Source organism: Orycteropus afer, unplaced genomic scaffold (assembly GCF_000298275.1).
Source record: "Orycteropus afer afer isolate SDZICR_OR568_19922 unplaced genomic scaffold, OryAfe1.0 scaffold00027, whole genome shotgun sequence".
NCBI lineage: Eukaryota > Metazoa > Chordata > Mammalia > Tubulidentata > Orycteropodidae > Orycteropus > Orycteropus afer.
In genome coordinates this window covers 4,199,156-4,216,738 of record NW_006921614.1, presented here as the reverse complement: position 1 = coordinate 4,216,738, position 17,583 = coordinate 4,199,156, and the positions used below count along the sequence as shown (strand labels likewise).

General features: G+C 41.9%; 1 protein-coding gene across 1 annotated transcript in view; it reads left to right on the top strand.

Moving 5' to 3' along the window:
* The window catches only part of RREB1 (ras responsive element binding protein 1), a 91,329-nt gene that overhangs the window by 22,501 nt on the left and 51,245 nt on the right, over positions 1 to 17,583 (top strand). The window contains exons 4-5 of the mRNA XM_042780219.1: positions 15,047 to 15,191; positions 15,924 to 16,060. Coding sequence (XP_042636153.1) covers positions 15,047 to 15,191; positions 15,924 to 16,060 — 282 coding nt within the window. The remainder of the gene's footprint in view (positions 1 to 15,046; positions 15,192 to 15,923; positions 16,061 to 17,583) is intronic.

Here is a 17,583-nt window from a genome sequence, read left to right as displayed (position 1 = left end):
AAAAATTAACCAAATTCAACTGCCATTGAGTCGATTCCGACTTACAGCGACCCCGTTTGGGTTTCTAAGGTGCTAAATCTTTATGGAAGTAGATTGCCCAGTCTTCCTTCCACCGAGTGGCTGGTGGGTTTGAACCACCATCCTTCTGGTTAGCAGTCACATGCCTTAGGCACTACGCTACCAGAGCTCCCTAGGATGCTCCATAGAGAAGTGAAAAGAACCTTGCCTTCCCTATCTTTAGTGGGGCTGATGTTTTACTCACACAAAGTTTGTGTGAGAATTTAGTGCTATATAAGATCGGCCCAAGCTTCTGATTCATATTAGTTGCTATATAAATTTTAGTTCTCTTCCTTTTCACTTTTCCCTTAAGAAATCAAACCCACAAAACCAAGAAAAAAAATACTCTGTGCCCTTTAACAACGTGTTAACATGGGTTACATTCTAAGAACCAAGAGTTCCATACAGTGTTTTATAAAGCAACTGTGTGCTTTATAAACTGTATTACAGTTCAGTAACATCATGTTGTGTGGTCAGCACCACTGTTGGTTTCCAAATTATTCTACCGCCATTAACTAAAATTCCGTGGCCCCTAAGGAAAAACTCCCTCTTTCACCCACCCCTGGTAACCACTAATGAGTTTTGATTTCTATACATTACCTATAGTTAATATAAGTAGAATCATATACTATTTGTCCTGTTGTTCACTCAGCATAATGTTTTTAAGGTTCATCCATGTGGTAGCATGTATCAATACTTAATATCTCTTTATGGTTGAATAATATTCCATTGTATTTTGTATATACTGCATCTTCTTTATCCGTTCATTTGTTGATGGACATTTAGGTTGTTTCCAACTTTTGGCTGTTAGGAATAGTGCTGCAGTGGCTCGTTATTATTTGGGCATTTTTTTTTTTCTTTTTTTAATTCCTGGTTCTGTGTTCTTATTTTTTTTGTGTGTTTGGATCTGCATTTATGCTGTTAAATGAGATTCTGTAGTTCTTTTTTAGAATTCTTAGTTTGCATTTTAGAAACCTTCAAATACTAGAAGGCTGCAACTCTTCTCTGAGAAAAAGGGTGAGATTGATTTGCCACAAATTAATATTTCAAATAAAATAAAAAGTATAAGAAGCTATCAAAGCACATAGTGAATGGATTTTAATTCATTGAAAGTTTGTCCATGCTATTTTGTTTGCCAGACTTGACATTCTTTCAAATATTTATTTCCCCTTTTACTTTGTGTTTTTTCTTCTTTTCTAATACTCTAACAATCAACACAGCTTATTTTGATTTTTTTCTGAAGAATGTTTGGAAAATGTACTTGTGACTGGTACTTTTCTTTTTATTTTGAATTTATCTCTTAAGGACCAGTTAAAATTCAGTTATGCTGAAGAGGGAGTTCATTCCTAAACTATCCAGGCTTTGTTTTGTTCTATCACTGTTTCTCAAGTTTATGTTCCAGTTCATAATTGAGTGGTTTTTTTTTTTAAATCATTTGGCCTACTGGGTACTAATGTTTATAACTTAGGCTTTCTTTGTTTTTTGGAGGTGGTGTATTCTACCAGTTTGTTTTTGGAGAATATCCAGATGCAAAATAAATTTCTCTTTATTTAATTTTTGACATATCTTGTTGAAACAGTCCAGAAGCTCAGTTGCGCCAGGTAAACTGGTGAATGGCATCAAAATCTGGAACATTCATGCTTGCCCACACTTGAACAGCCAGGCAATTGTGAGAGCTAGAAATTAGGTCACGGAAGGTAAGGTAAAGTATGTGTCTGCTGAGGGTAGAATGAGGCAGAGAATGCAGGCGTCCACTCTCTGAATGTGGTCTGCCCTATTTTCTCTTCCCCTTCCAGTGTCTGATGGCATGAGGGTTTTGAAAAGATTCTGAATGTATGTCCAGTTGAGTTTTATAATATGAGAGCAACAAAGTGAGGAGGAGGAACAAGAACCTGATTTCCAATGTGATCATACACTTCAGCCTTGCAGGATGCTGGCTACAGCTCTCCTGCGACACATGGCAAGCTTTATAACATGCATTTTTCCACCTTTGTTTAAATATCCAACCTGTCCAACCTGTTTGGGCTGAGCAAGCTGGTGCTAGCAAACATCAAAATGGACCCACTCACTGTCAGCTTTTTCCTGATTTGTTAAAGAAGGTGATTAGCAGCAAAATCTGCTTCCCCCCGCCTTCCTTCCCTATTAGACAGTGAATGAGAAGCATATGGATATATGTATAGCATTGGATCCCCACCTCACCCTTTGTCACGTGCGTGCTGTTCCCCCTCAACTTCTTTCAGAGCTCTAGGATCCTTAAAAGAGAATTGTTGGCCTTCAATGGGGAGAGACTTTATATTTCCTTAAGCCAGAGATTCAGTTGCATAATGGGTTCACTGGCGTGTCAGCCCTTCATTCTTATTCTTCATGCTTATATAACATCACTCACTCAAGAGGAATTGGACTGGTGTTCAATTTTACAGGCAGGAAAACCGAGGTCTGAGATGTAGGTGATTTAGCCAAGATGTTAAGCAAATCACCAGTCATCATCCATCCTTCTTGCCAGCACCTTCCTTTCCCTCAGTTTCTGTTGATAGAGCAGAGCGCTGCTCCACCCTTGTATCAGATCATGTTGACCAAACATATCATCTCTGGAAGAGAGCATTGGTGGTTCAGTGGTAGAATTCTCACCTTCCCTGTGGGAGACCTGGGTTTGATTCCTGGCCAGTACACCTCATACACAGCCACCACCCATCTGGCACTGGAGGCCTGTGTGGTGCAGTGATGCTGAACAGGTTTCAGCAGAGCTTCCAGACTGAAACAGACTAGGAAAAAAGGCCTGAGGATCCTACTTCTGAAAATCAACCAGTGAAAACCTGGTAGATCACAACAATCCAGTCTGCAGCCAATCATGATGATGGCTCAGGGCCAGGCAGCATTTCATTCTGTTAGGCATGGGGTCACCATGTGTCAGGGCTGACTTGAGGGCAGCAAACATCAACTCTGGAAATCAGAGCTCAAGTGAGCACCGTGCTCATCCATCTTAAGAAGGGGGCTGTGTTGCCGATTGGGTTTTGACAAATGAGAATTCTTCCTTTCTCAAGTCAGGGACAACGTGATCTTAGTCTCCCCTTCTTACTCAGTTTTTGCTTACTGGCCCATAAGTAATAGGATATGCTGTCCCCAAAGGGGTGGAGATTTCTTTTCCAAAGGGGTGGATGTTCCTTCCCTGTATTCCCTTACTGTGCCTTCCATTTTTGTCTTTGACATCTAGAATAGTCTGCCCTAAGCATGTCTTGTTTCTCTTTGGGAAAGTCTGAGGAGTAGCAGAGACTTAGCCTACTTTATTATGAAGATATGTCACTTCTTTCTCCTCTACAAAAGGAAGAATGTGAATATCTAAGTTCCTCAGTCTTTAAGAATCTAAAGTTAACACCCTTCAAGGCTGATGTGAGAATTAGTCTCACTGACTTGAACATTTCCTTTCTACCATGAAACTTAAGTTTTGGGATAGGCTTGACTGTATTGTTTCTGTTGTTGCCATGGAAAGGCATTCTCGGTGGTTGAGTGGTGATTCCTTCCCTCAGAGGTTATGACTCTAAGCTGTTGAGCCCACTTTAGCAATGTCAGCTTCAACTGGGGCTCCACTGCCTAAGACCATAGATACACAGGGGTCACTTTAAGGATCAGTGTGAGTGTGGGATTTGAAATCCAGGCTCTATGAGAAGGTTGACGAAATGGAGGAAGTTTAGTGGGGGGACATGGAAGGGTCCAGTATAACATGGTGGCTTCCCTGAAATACTCGACATATATTTACCTATTGGGAAAACATGTTTTGTTTCTCTGGATTAAGGCAGAAATGGCAGGAAGGCAGAGCAACTTCAGCTCAACATGAGTAAGAGAGCTTTTTAGATTGAGAAGTTAATTCATCCAACCTCTGAGGTCCTCTTTTTAAAAAAAAAAAAAAAAAAGGTTCTGTGACTTTATATGGAAATATGTGCTGCAAATCTTTGTGGGTATTATAAATAGGTATCAAAGAGCCAAATAATGTATAGAAAAGGTTGTTAACAAATGCAAAATGATTTTAGCAAAACAAGGGTGGGCAAAAATAAAGGTACAAGAAGATTTAGAGCATGCTGATTCTAAAGTATGGCAGTTAGGAATAATGGCTCAAAAAAAAAAAAAACTCACTGCCATCAAGTCGATTCCTACTCAACAGCAACCCCCTTTGGGTTTCTGTGGCAGTAAATCTTTACAGAAGTAGATTACCCAGTCTACCTTCCATGGAGTGGCTGGTGGGTTTGAATCACCAGCCTTCTGGTTAGCAGTCAAATGACTTAAGCAGTATGCCACCAGAGCTCCTTAGAAATAGTGTCTAGGATACAGATTTTTTAGAGGTTCCTATTTATTAACATGGATTGACTGTGCCTGCTCCCCTGCCACTGTGTTTGAAAGTCAAGAGAAGAGGAAGGAGCTTTAGAAACAGCAGTGGAGGGCTCTCTGTTTCCTAAATAACCACACAGCATCAAGTTGATTCTGACTCATGGTGACCTCATGTGTTACAAAGTACAACAGTGCTCCACAGGGTTTTCACTGGCTGATTTTAACTAAGCAGTAACTAGAGAATATTGTACCTCAGCTCTGCTCTCAAGTCAACCGCTTCTGGTGTCTGCATGGAAGAAGGGGATGGGGATGCAGCAACCAAAAGGTTTTACTTCTGCTGTCTGAAGGATGACTGGGAGATTGGGAGCATTGAGGAAAAAATAATTCTTCAGGCATCATAATCCCAGCTCAGTCAATCAGTGAGGAGGTGTTTGTACCAAGACTTTCCAACCAGAATCCAGAAAGGTTCTACCAGTGTTTTCCAAACACTGCAAAGGCTCCTGGAAACAGGGGAGGGCAGGAAGAAGAGCAGAACTAGTGGTCTAGCCAGAACTATAACCCTTAAGTCTGGGGTCAGAGGGAAGCTCTGTGAGCTGAAGGGCACTGGAGATAAAGAGGCACCAGAAAGCAATTGCTAATGAATAACATAAAACTGAACCCCCAGTACAACCTACTTGGAATTAAGATTCTCTTAACTTTCAATAAGGAGTCCCTGAGTGGCACAATGGTTAAGTACTAACTACTAACTATAAAAGGCTAGTAGTTTTTAATCCACTCAGGCATCTCAGGAGAAAGGCCTGGCTTCCACTTCTGAAAAATCAATCACTGAAAACCGTCTGGATCACAATTCTGTGAAACACGTGGGGTCACCATGAGTTGGAACTGACTCGACAGAACTGCTGATGGTTTTGTTGATGCATTTGTTTGTTTATGTTTTCATTTGGAAAGACTCTGTAGGCTCCAGAGCCAAGTTGGCTGGAATTTTTATGGAACCTGCTTGCAAGGCCTGGATCTTCCATGGCCTTGTGGGTTTGCTGAGTGGGTTTGAACAGACAACCTTTGGGTTACTTTGGATTACTAGCTGAGTGCAGACTGTCTCTACCACCCAGGGACCTTAGAACTGGTGATGACTTTGGTAACTTTCAATAAAATGTATCATGGCACAAGAACCAGCAGAGCATTCCACTACACTTAGAAGGACAGCAATGTGTCTCCCTAACATTGTGGGGAAGAGGAGTTTGTGGAAGAAAACTGTGCCGTATGATGTGTGGTCTTTTAGAAAATCCTCTTGAACAAGGTTCATAGGAATAAACTTGACTGTTAGGACTGAAGTGCACAGCTTCCCTTTGCCATAGCTTCCATTTGTCATATTTGTCATAGTATCATGTCTGGGGAGATGGTGTCTTGTGAGCCCACAGTGGAGTGTTTTCCCAGTATCACCCCCTGAGCCCTGGGAGCAGACTGGCGGAAGCATTCCCACAGAGACCTGCAGACAGTGGGAAACGCCTTTCTGAGGTTTGCAGCCCTATGGTAGGCTGATTTCTAGACTTTTCTAAGAGTGCTGGCTCTTGGGTCAGCACAGCTGCTTACGCCATCGTCAGCCCTCCCTACACACCCTGGCACAGCTGGCGTGACCTGCCTCCTGGATAAGCATGACTGAACTAGAACAACACCTGAATTACTCGAAGGTACCTTTGAGCTCGTAGGTGGGGCCATCCTGGGAATGGCACGATGGATGCCTTGCCAGCCTCCTCAGCCCTTCTTCCACCTCTCTCTTCCTCTTCATTCCCCTCCTGCTTACTCTGGACTTGATTGAAATTACAAACAGGCTCTTACTAGCTTCCCACCTTAAACTTCTCTCCTAAACATTTGTTAGGAAAACTTAGGCTGGCTCTTTCTGGATACTTGATTTTCTTTGGCCAACTGTGTAGGTTGTCGACCTCTGGTGTTTCTTCTTTTCATCGTACTCCCTCTTTGGTTATGACAAGCTTTGTTGGAAAAGAAAAACTAATGCCAAGTAGAGATGGGGATGTGTTAGTAATCAGGTTGCAGAAACCTGTTTGAACCTGTTGGCTGCAGTCTGGCAGGCCCCAAGCAGTGCTGAGTGTCACCTGTGTACAGTGTGTGTCCTGTGCAATGAAGGAATGACCTTCCTTATTGCAATGCCATGCACTCAGTTCCTTGATGAGGAAAGCCTGTGTGGAAATTAAGGCTTAAAGTCAGCACGTCCTGGAAGGGCCTCACTCTCTCCTGGCCTTTAACTTTCACATGTCAATTAAGTTTAAGTAAGACCTGGAAGAAAATTTTCAGACCAGCCAGGAGGACAGTTTCTACTGGTTACTGATTTGGATCTCACTTAAATTTTTGAAAATTTCCCAAAGGATTTTACCCCCAAATTAATTTCAAGAATGTTAAGTTTCCCAACTTGTTTTGTTATATAAACTGACGAGGGACCACTGGTATGTTGGGAGATGGGTCTAAGAGAGGTTTTGTGGTTGCATCAGAAAAATGTTGGCATCCTGGTCAGCCAATTAACCAAACCCACATACAGTACAAAGGTGTCAAAGAATTTTACTATGTTCTAGTGTTCTCAGGCTTGAGTGGGCATCAGTCTCCCCAAGAGGGCTAGTGAAAACAGAGATTGCTGGTTCTGCCCTGGAGTCTCTAAACCTTCAGGTCTCAGGTGGGATCTGAGAATTTGAAACCAGCTCCCAGGTAATGCTGATGGTGCTGGACCAAGGAAGAGTTTGAAAATCAGTGCTCTAGAGAGTGACAGATGTGGAAACTGAAGCTAAGGTAGCCCAACTACCTTGTGGAGTTTCACCAATTCCCAGGTTATAGAACCAGGATAGTGATGATGTTGTTAGCTGCTGTCGAGTCAGCCTCCTCATGGAGACTCAGCACACAATGGGAAGAAATGCTGCCCAGTTCTGTGCCATCAGGACTTGTTGGTCAGACTTCATAATCTGTGGTTTCCATTGGCTGATTTTTGGAAGTAGTTTGTCAGGCCTATCTTCTTAAGAACCACTATATATCTGAAAAGGCTCATAGGTCCAAGAGTACCTGTAAAGACCACCCCAAAACTGCATTGCTGTCACATGGTTTCTGTCTCCCATATTTGCTTTTTTAAGCTACCCAGATTCCCTGCTTGCTTCTCAAGAGCAGGCCAGTGCTTGAATGTTAAGAACTTCTGCAAATCTAATGACTTTCATGCCTAAGAAATGTCAGCAAAGAGTTCTACATTTGGAACTGGGAATGAGAACGGTCAGGGAGGTGATGAGGGATGTGTCTGAGGAATTGGTTTTCTTTCTCTTTCGAATTCCTTGACTGACATTCAGCTTTGTACAAGGTGAATTTGGTTTAGTTCTGATATATTCAGTGTTCTCATGATAGCCCATTCCTAGGTAAAGTGAATCTTTACAAACTTTAGAATATAAATGATTATGTTTCCAGGAAGAAAACTTGAAATTGAAAATCAGCTTCCACCTCAAAATTCAAAATAGTCTCCTATCGATGCTAAAAAAAATACTCTGGTTTAGATTCTGGTATCTTCCTGGTTTTAAAAAAAAATGTGTAATGAAATCATCACTGTGAAAGCCTCTCAAGTGTTATAATGGGGAGGGAAATGTCTTCCCCTTGACTCCTGAAGGAATTCTGATAAAATACCCTTTCTTTGACCACGGCGTGAGAGGATTTCTACTGTTGCAGTGCCATGCCTCCAAAGTAACATTCTAGAATTGTATGCAAAAGCCGTAGCATCGTTTGACTTTACATTCGCTTCTGTGTAGTCTAATTGTAGTAAGGTTGTCCAGAATGAACACAGATGAATTCCAGTAAGAGAAAGAATTGGTATGTGTTCTCAGTTTTCATGGTTGGGGTGTTTTTGGTCAAAGAGCCTTCAAAATAGCCTTACTGCATTTGCTCACATTAAATTCTAGTATGATAAATTATAAGGTGTCTGGGAACTTGAGAGTATTTGTAGTAGTGATACTCCAAGTATAACAGATTTTCTGCATGTACTTCATTATTTTATTTAGTCATTTAGCAAATATTTATTGACAGCCTGTACGTTCCACCAGGGACTAGTGCAGAGGACAAGAGAGAAAGGGTTCTTGCTGTAATGGAAGTTACTTTAGATGAGGGTGAAGAGACAGGTAAATACATCCCACTCCACCCACTGTGATCAAGTCCATTCCGACTCATAGTGACCCTATGGAAAAGACCAGAACTACCCCATAAGGTTTCCAGGGCTGTAAATCTTTATGGAAGCAGACTGCCTCATCTTTCTCCCAGGGAGTGGCTAGTGGGTTCAATCTGCCAGTCTTTTGGTTAGCAGCCTAATGCTTTAACAACACTGTGTCACCAGAGTTCTTAAGTAAATACATATATAAGATATTTTAGTTACTGCTATGTGCCTCGAAGAAAATAAAACAGTGTAATGGGCTTAAGAGCATCTGCATTGTGGAGTGTGGAGCCTCAGGGAAGGTCTGTAGGGAGTGGGTGCTTGAACTGAACCTTGCATGGCTGGGAGCCAGTGGTCATGGGACAGTCAGGGGCAGAACATTTCAGGTATAGGGGGCAACAAGGGCAGTGACTCTAACACAGCCAAGAGGTGGATGAGTCTGAGAAGCCTGGAGAAAACTTGTTATTTGTAGTTCCCATCGAGTCGGCTTAGACTCATGACAACCCCACATGCAGCGGAACAAAATGTTGCCCAGTGGTCCCATACCAACTTCATAATAGTCCATTGTGACCATTGTGTAGTTTTAGTGTCTTCTAATCTAGGGAGCTCATCTTTCAGCACTCATATTGGACAATATTCTATTGTGATCTGTAAGGTTTTCATTAGCTGGTTTTTGGAAGGAGAGTCTTCCTAATCTGTCTTAGTCTGGAAGCTCCACTGAAAGCTGTCCACCGTGGAAGACCCTGCTGGTATTTGACATACTGATAGCATATATTCCAGCATCACAGCAACACACAGGCCACCACAGTTTGACAAACTGACAGATGGTAGAGTTTGCAAATACCTTCATGAAATGTTGGACCCAGAATAGAGCACAAGTTTGTACATGGCCTGGGAGCAAAGGGCTCAGGGCTAGAGCTATCCCTCCAGTGGTTATATAAGTGGAGTTTCATGATGCATGTTTATATCACATAACACTTGCGGTTCCCACTGAGTTTGTTGTCAACTGAAATCCTCATGACTTCTACATTCAAGTTGCTATTAAGCCCTGTCTTCCCATCCTGCACTTAAGCAATTTTCTTTTTTTTACTTCCCAGACTGGCAAGGATGAGGAAACCTTACAATATGTAATAATGGCATGGTACAGGAAACTGGTACTCTCACCCATTGCTAGTGGAAGTGAAAATTGGTAACAGTCTTTCTGGAAGGCAGCTGAACAGTAACACATGATTGGGCACCATTTCATTCTGTTGTACATAGGGTTACCATGAGTCGGGGCTAACTTGACCACAGCTAACAATAACATTTGCAAACTGGAGAGTGTTCCCAAGTTAGGAGTGACCAGTATCATTCTACAGACTTGAGAGCAAAATGTTGAGAGGGCTGGAGCTGTTTAATTTGAGAAGGAAGAACTTAGGAAAAAATGCAGTAATAATCTTGAACTATTTGAAGAATTGCTATGTGGAAGAGAAAGTGTATTGCCCCTGAGGACAAATAGACATTGGAAGTCCAACACGTGGAATTTTTGACTCAATACAGGGAAGACGATTTTAACGGTTAAAGCTGATGAGAGTGGAGAGCTTCTTGTATTCAAAGTATTTGAGCAGAACTAAGGATGATCCCTCAGTATGCTGTGGAGGGAATTTCTGTGCTGAGCAGGAGGTTGGATAGCTTCTTAGGTCCCTTCCATTTCTAAAGCATGTTGTAATTTACTGATTCTGTGGTACATGAAAGTTAGATGAATTATCCCTTGAAATAAAACCTGAGAGAAAAACAGACCTGAACCTTCTAAAGAACAGAAAGAAAATTGTCTCTTGCCCTCCCCCCACCTTTTCTATTTTGGCCACATTCTGAGGTGAAGGAGCCATCACTGGCTCATCCTGGTGCATGGCCCACTTCCTGTGAGCGTTTGGGGAGGAAATGTGGCCACTTCTACTGTTGGAGACCAGCAAGGAAGAGGAGGAGTCAGTATAGGGAGGCTCAGACTCAGAATCACACCCACCTTCAGAAATGGCTGTGCCTTCTAGGCCCTGGGTGTTCCATTGTTGACTGAATTGAGCTCTTTAGTGAGTTTGTTCCTGTTAATTATCACGTGGCTAAAAAGCCATGAACTGAGTGGATTAGCAAACACCCAGAGGTTTAGCCTTAGACTGGAGCACTGCTTGTACTTAGAACCTGGAGCTCCAGCTTGGCTCATTCAGGGAACTGGAGCGGATTGACATGTTCAACAACCTTGTACTCACCAACAAAGCCCAAAGATTGCTTTGACCTTGTTCTCTCTCTCCCCACCCCCCACCCGCTTCTCTCCTCCCTCCCCTTGCCCCTTCTCCCTTCAGCAGTAAAGCAGTCCTAAGGCAACCCAAGTTCTTAAGGATGGGACAGAGCCTCTAATATATGAGCAGGACTAGAGATCAGGACTATTCTCTGCCCCTGACCTGTGGGCTCCTCACTGGCCTTTGTTTTCCTGTTGAAATTTGGTTAGAGTTTGACACTGGCTGGTTGGCCAAAGCCAAACTCACATAACTTGCAGAGAGGAAGTGTTCAGGTGAAAGCCCTAAGATGCCAACCATTGATTCAGAACAGAGTCCACTAATTTGGCCTGTCCAGCTTGGTATAGGGGAAAGACTATGAACTGTGGAGTCAACGGACCTGAGTTCTTTCTAGGTCATGCCACCTATTAGCTGTGAGGCGTGGGCAGGCCAGCCTCTCTGGCCTCAGTCGCCTTGCTTGCAAAATGGAAATAATCACCTGTGTAAAGTATCCAATAGATAAACTCATTATGTGCTGTTTTCTGTCCCTCTTCTTCCTCTGCTTTGGGTAAATAGCATCTCTCATAAATCTCAAGAGCTAAATAATGAAAGCATCATTTTGTATTTTCATAAATATTTGTATCATATCATGGAAAAGGTGTTGCTTGAAATGTACTAGTGAATTGTCTACAAATATCAATTTCATGTTTCCAAATATTAGAGTATCTCATAGGTTCCTATAGCCTTATATTCCTCTGCACAAAAGGTGCTATGAAAGCAGTGTTAATTTTTAAAAATTAATTTTAAGTAATTTATTGAAAGGGTAGGTTTCATGTTTTTTTAATGTGACTGATAATTTTCTTACTGATTTATGTCCCTTGATATTATCATGGTGCCTGGGTGGCACAAGCAGTTTGCAGTCAGCTGCTAACTCAAAGGTTAGAGGTTTGAATCCACCCAGAAGCTTAGCAGAAGGCCCAACAAACTGCTTCCATAAAGATTACAGCCAAGAAAACCCAATGGAGCAGTTCTACTCTGTAACACATGGGGTCACCAGGAGTCAGGAACCAACTCAACAGCAGTTAACAACAAATACTATCATACTTTCGCAATTAAAAAAAGATTTTTTTTTACATAACATTTCTAAAATTGGGTTTTACCATATAATAAATTGCTAAAGAAAACTTACCACCCTTTCTGTTTTTCCTCTAAAAGCAGATATTACATGAAGGTCTACCTTAAATAACAGTCATCTTGGAAGGGAGGAAGTACTCAGAATAAGCTTGTTTATTTCCATTAACTTTCTCCAGGCTTTATGTGACCAAGAACTAAGCAATAAAGCATCCTTCCCTAATAATTTGGCAAAGAATTGTTTGGATGTAGACATGATGGTTGTCTATGATTACTTTTCATTTTTTCCCACTAGATCTTTCTGCTGGTTGTCTAAGATTACTTTCTATTTCCTCCCACTAGATCTTTCTGCTACAGTACATTGGTTCTCATTATTAGAACAGAGGTTCAGCCTTCATCCTGAGCCTCCTTTCCCAGCTCCCATGTACTCAGAGGTTAGGACCCATCTGCAACAGTTCTACCTGGATTGGTCATAGGGTGGTTATTTCAGTAAGGGATAGTATTAGAGGGGGCTGCTAATGTGGGGACCTCTCCACTTAATGTGTAAACCCAGAGCAAGAGAAGTGATAATCTTCAGCATCTTACATCCATTAACTCTCAAAAAAAAAGAAAAAATTGAGTCCTGAAAGTCCTAGGGGTAAGAGTTACTTGTGGGAAAGCTGTTATTGTAGCCATCTCATTAAATGATTGTCCTGAGCAGTTGGGGCATATTGCTGCTGATGGTTCATGAGCTTTTTCATCCCCAACTTGTCTCCTAGGTCTCCTGAACAAGGTACAGTAAAAAGTGAGCTGAACTTCCTTCTAAAATAAAGGGTGGTGGGCAAAAGGTATAGATAACAAAGATGAACCCTTTTACATGTATCAAACCAAACTCACTGCTATTGAGTCAGTTCCGACTCCCAACAACTCCTCCTCGGGTTTCCGAGGCAGTATCTTATACAGAAGTTAATTGCCCAGTCTTCCTTCTGAGGAGTGGCTGGTGGGTTTGAACTTCTGGTTAGCAGTCAAATGCCTTAGGCACTATGCCACCAGAGCTCATATACCAAATCAAACCTTTTACATGTACCCACTGCATTATCAGTGATAACAAACATTAATCTGTGGGTAAATAGATGGGTAGACAAGTTGAATGAGCAGGTAATTCTAGGCAAAAGGGAATATGTCCATGACTGTATATAAGTTTGGCAGTTGATATTTCTACATACATAAGTGTATGTGCTCTAAGAATGTCATATAACTATAACTAACAAGGGGCAAAGTTATGATAACTTCTTAGGCAAAGTCAGGCACCTGGACCAAGCAAGTTGTTGGATCTGTGGGCTTGGGGCCACAGTCATAGGGGACATCAAGCTAAATTGGCATAACACCAAAACACAAAAACATTGTTCTATATCCTACTTTAGTGAGTAGCAGCTGAGATCTTTAAAGCTTGCAGGCAGCTATCTAGATGCAACAGTGGGTCTCTCCTCATCCAGAACAAAGAATGAAGAAAACCACAGATGCGTGGAAACAATTAGTCCAAGTGGACTAGTGGGCCATGTGAGCATGTGGCCTGTATGACCATGAGACCAGAAGAAGAAGGTGGTACCCAACAACCACTGTCAACCACTCGGAAAGGGATCAGAGCAGAGATCCTGGATAGAGTGGGAAAACAATGTGGAACAAAACTCAAAATCATAAGAAAAACGAGGTTTACTGGTCTGATAGAGCCTGGTGAGATCCCCCCTATGATGAGATCCCCCCCTAGACTATGGCCTCTAGTTACCCTTGAGGTCTAGAATTGAAGTCACTCCTGTGGCTTCCAGCCAAACAGTGGATAGGAATATTGGGTGAACATTTTCATCAGGTGGGTAAACTCCTTAGAATGATCAATCATGGGAGAACAGAAGGGCAGTATTTGCACAGGGAGATAAGTTGGGGCAGGAATGTGTGGGAAAGAAGGACACGGGGAAGGGGTAACTACAGGGAGGAAGTGGGAAGCGAGCTGTTACATTGTGGGGAACTGCAATCAATGTCATGAAATAAAATGTGTATGAACTGCTGTATGGAAAATGAATTTGCTCTGTAAACTTTCACCCAAATCACAAAAAAAAAAAAAAAAAAAAGTGAGCTGAACTTACTTCTAAACAAAAGGGTAGCGAGGTGGGTTATGAAAACTGCTGTTGTTTCCCTTTACCAAGAAATTACCAAGTATGATAAAATGCATATGTGTAAAAAGCTGCAGCTACATCTGGCACAATTTAACTCATAGTATGATGATGATGGTGATTGTCATAAGAAAACTAAATCATATATGTGTCACAAAGGAAATTGAGACTGACGATCTTTTTGTAACATCATTCTTTTCCTATGTATTTTGGGACTTTTTTCGGGATACTTATTTTAAGACTTGATGAAGTCATTTAAGTCAAGCCACCATAAAAAGTCTCATTTTAGAACAAGCATATATATGCTATATGTAATACTTTTTTCCTACAGATAGCAGAATTGAAGCATGTAATTTACTCATTACGTTGTCAGAGCTACTTTCATGATCTATAAATCCACCTAAGTCTACAAACAACACAGAGAGACTTTTAGGGCATCTCCCCTGTCAGCGCTTCTCAAATGTGACCCCCAACTTTACCTCCAGTGGTAGGCAAAAAGAGCACGTACGAGAAGATTAGGGCTAAATTCTGGAGTAGATACAGACTGTTGCTTGGTTTATGAACTAGTGGAACAGCTTTGGTCCCTGGAAATACTTCATCTATACACTAAAGCTATACTAAAATAGTATGTTTTGCCAGAATAAATGGAACCAGGTCATCAGATAGTTTGCTTACATCTCATTAATGCCTGTTAAGTTTATGAGTATCTTTTAATAAACACCAAAGCGTTGAGCAACATTTTTGGATAGCACTTGCAAGAGCTTTTGAAGTTCAAGGAGAGTATAACGTTTTAAAAGAAAGAAGTAACTGTATGGGCTAGACCCTGCTTCTCTTAACTAGATTAAGGAAAATTAAGTGCCAGTGCCTAAATATAAAATATAAAAAATGTAAAGGATAAATAAATACATGAACAACTTAACTGATTTTTGTTAAAACGTGTGTGCATGTGTTCTTTTCAGACATATGAAGATTCATGAGAAGGACCCCAGTGGTGCCACAGCTACAGCCCCTCCATCCCCACTGAAGCGTAGGCGCCTGGCCTCCAAGAGAAAACTGAGTCACGATGCTGAGTCTGAGAAAGAAGACCCTGCACCTGCTAAGAAGGTCCTGTTTGCTCCCAGCACCAAAGAGCCTCATCATGAGACTTGGCCGCATTACTTCTCATCTGTATTTTTGTAGTTTGGGGACTTGACAGAAATCTACCCTAAGCTTTTAACTTGTTTTTCCCATGCCATTTTGTGAAGTGACCACAGAAATGAGTATGACTGTGTTTCCTCATTGCACCTACCTCCCTGACTCCACTGATAAAGTCAGGATAAAGTGGAGCTTTTTAAAGTTTTCCATGCTGTTTCAGTTGCTTCTCTGACTAGAGTAAGCATCATAAGAGTTAGAACTCTTTCATAGTCACTTTTGTATCCCCAGTGCCTGGCACATAGTAAACACCAGTTGCCATCGAGTCAGCACCAATTTTTAGCCACCTCATATGTGGCAGAGTAGAACTGTGCTTCATAGGATTTTCGATGGCTAATTTTTCAGAAGTAGATCACAAGGCACCGTGGACTTGACCTGGCAACCTTTCAGTTACCAGCTAAGTGTATTGTTTGCACAGCACATAGTAGGTGTGCCATGGATATTGAATGAAGGATGGATGGACGGTAGTCTTTAATGAGTATTTGTTACACAAATGGGTGATTGATGAGCATGCTTAATACCTAAGGAGTGGGAAACACCCCTTTCCTTTTTTAGTGTCTGGATTTAATGTTGGATCTCTCTCCTAAAGCAAATCCATAAAGAAGGCCTCCCTAGTGACTTTATCATCTTTTCCTTTTCCCTAAGATGGTAGAAGATGGGCAGTTAGGTGACCTGGAGAAAAAGGCTGATGAAGTTTTTCACTGCCCAGTGTGTTTCAAGGAGTTTGTTTGCAAGTATGGGCTAGAGACCCACATGGAGACCCATTCAGATAATCCCCTAAGGTAGGAGAATGCCTGCTACATCTGATGCCTATGTGATATATTCTTATTTTCTGTTTGTCCAAACTGGGTTGAAGTGATCTAACTTGTATATGATGACATTAAACATTAAACCAATTGCCATCAGCTCAGTTCTGACTCATGGCAACCCCATGTATGTCACAACAGGACTGTGCTCCGTTGGATTTTCAGTGGCTGATTTTTTAGAAGTAGATTTCCAGGCCTTTCTTCCAAGGTACCTCTGGGTGGACTCAAACCACTAACCTTTCAGTTAGCGGCTGAACGCATTGATCACTTGCAATACCCACAGACTTCTTACAGTGGGACATGGTGGTTCAGTGGTAGAATTCTCACCTTCCATGCAGGAGACCCAAGTTCAATTCCTGGCCAACATACCACGTGTGCAGCCACCACCCATCTGTCAGGGGAGGTTTTCATGTTGCTATGATGGTGAATGGATTTCAGCAGAGCTTCCAAACTCAGACTAGGAAGAAAAGCCTGGTAATTTACTTCCAAATATGAGCCAGTGAACACCCTGTGGATCAGCATGATTCAATGAACAGCCAATCCTGAGGATGGCACAGGACTGGACATCATTTCCTTTCACTGTGCGTGGGGTAGCCAAGAGTTGGGGGCTGACTTGATAGCAGCTGACAACGCTGACAATGTGAACTTACCAAGAGACGAAAGCCTTGTATAAGCTGAATAGTGACATTAGTAAGGCATTAAGGATAGTGTATAGCGGGGGGTCCACTCTGCTTTCTTTGCCCTGATGAGGTACCTGGGGTAATCACTGGTGAGCTCCACATGCTGCAGATCCCGTCTCATGCTGCTTTTGTATAAATGTCACGTTTTCTTCTGTAACAGGGGAAGAGACTCTATATTCAAACAGGTTCAGTGGAGACACCTTTTATTAAGCCTTGAATAGGGCAAACACAAAACAAAGACAATCATCCAGGATGAGAGAAACCATCAGCATGTACACAGTACAGAAAGCTGAATGGAGTCCATTGAGTCATGGCCATGGGGCTAATTATATATGATTGAAAATCATTACAAAATCATGATCGGTGGCAGATCAATTCATCGACATTGTAGGCAGTACTACAGAAGTAGGGGAGAAGGCCGTAATTGGGATACACACATAACTGAAGATGGAAAAGGGTTACAGGATTAGTTCTGAGCCTTGACTTCCTGGCTCAGTGGTGTTCCAGATAGGCTGTGACTCATGACCATGCAGCTTGAGACTTAGCCACAAGTTGGCTGCCAGACAATTCTAAGACCCCAACCTTAATTTAAATCAGAAAAGGACACACTCAGGCAAGTTCCTAGTTCTTTGTGTGAGCAAACTACTTTCAACCATACTTTTCCTGAAGACAAACTGCCTCTTCCTAGGTTTGTCCTGAAACTTGTCCATCTATGTTGTTGTTGTTGTTTGCCGTCGAGTTGGCCCCGACTCATAGCGACCCCTCCTTGGGTTTCCAAGGCAGTATCACTACAGAAGTAGGATTGCCCAACCTTCCTTC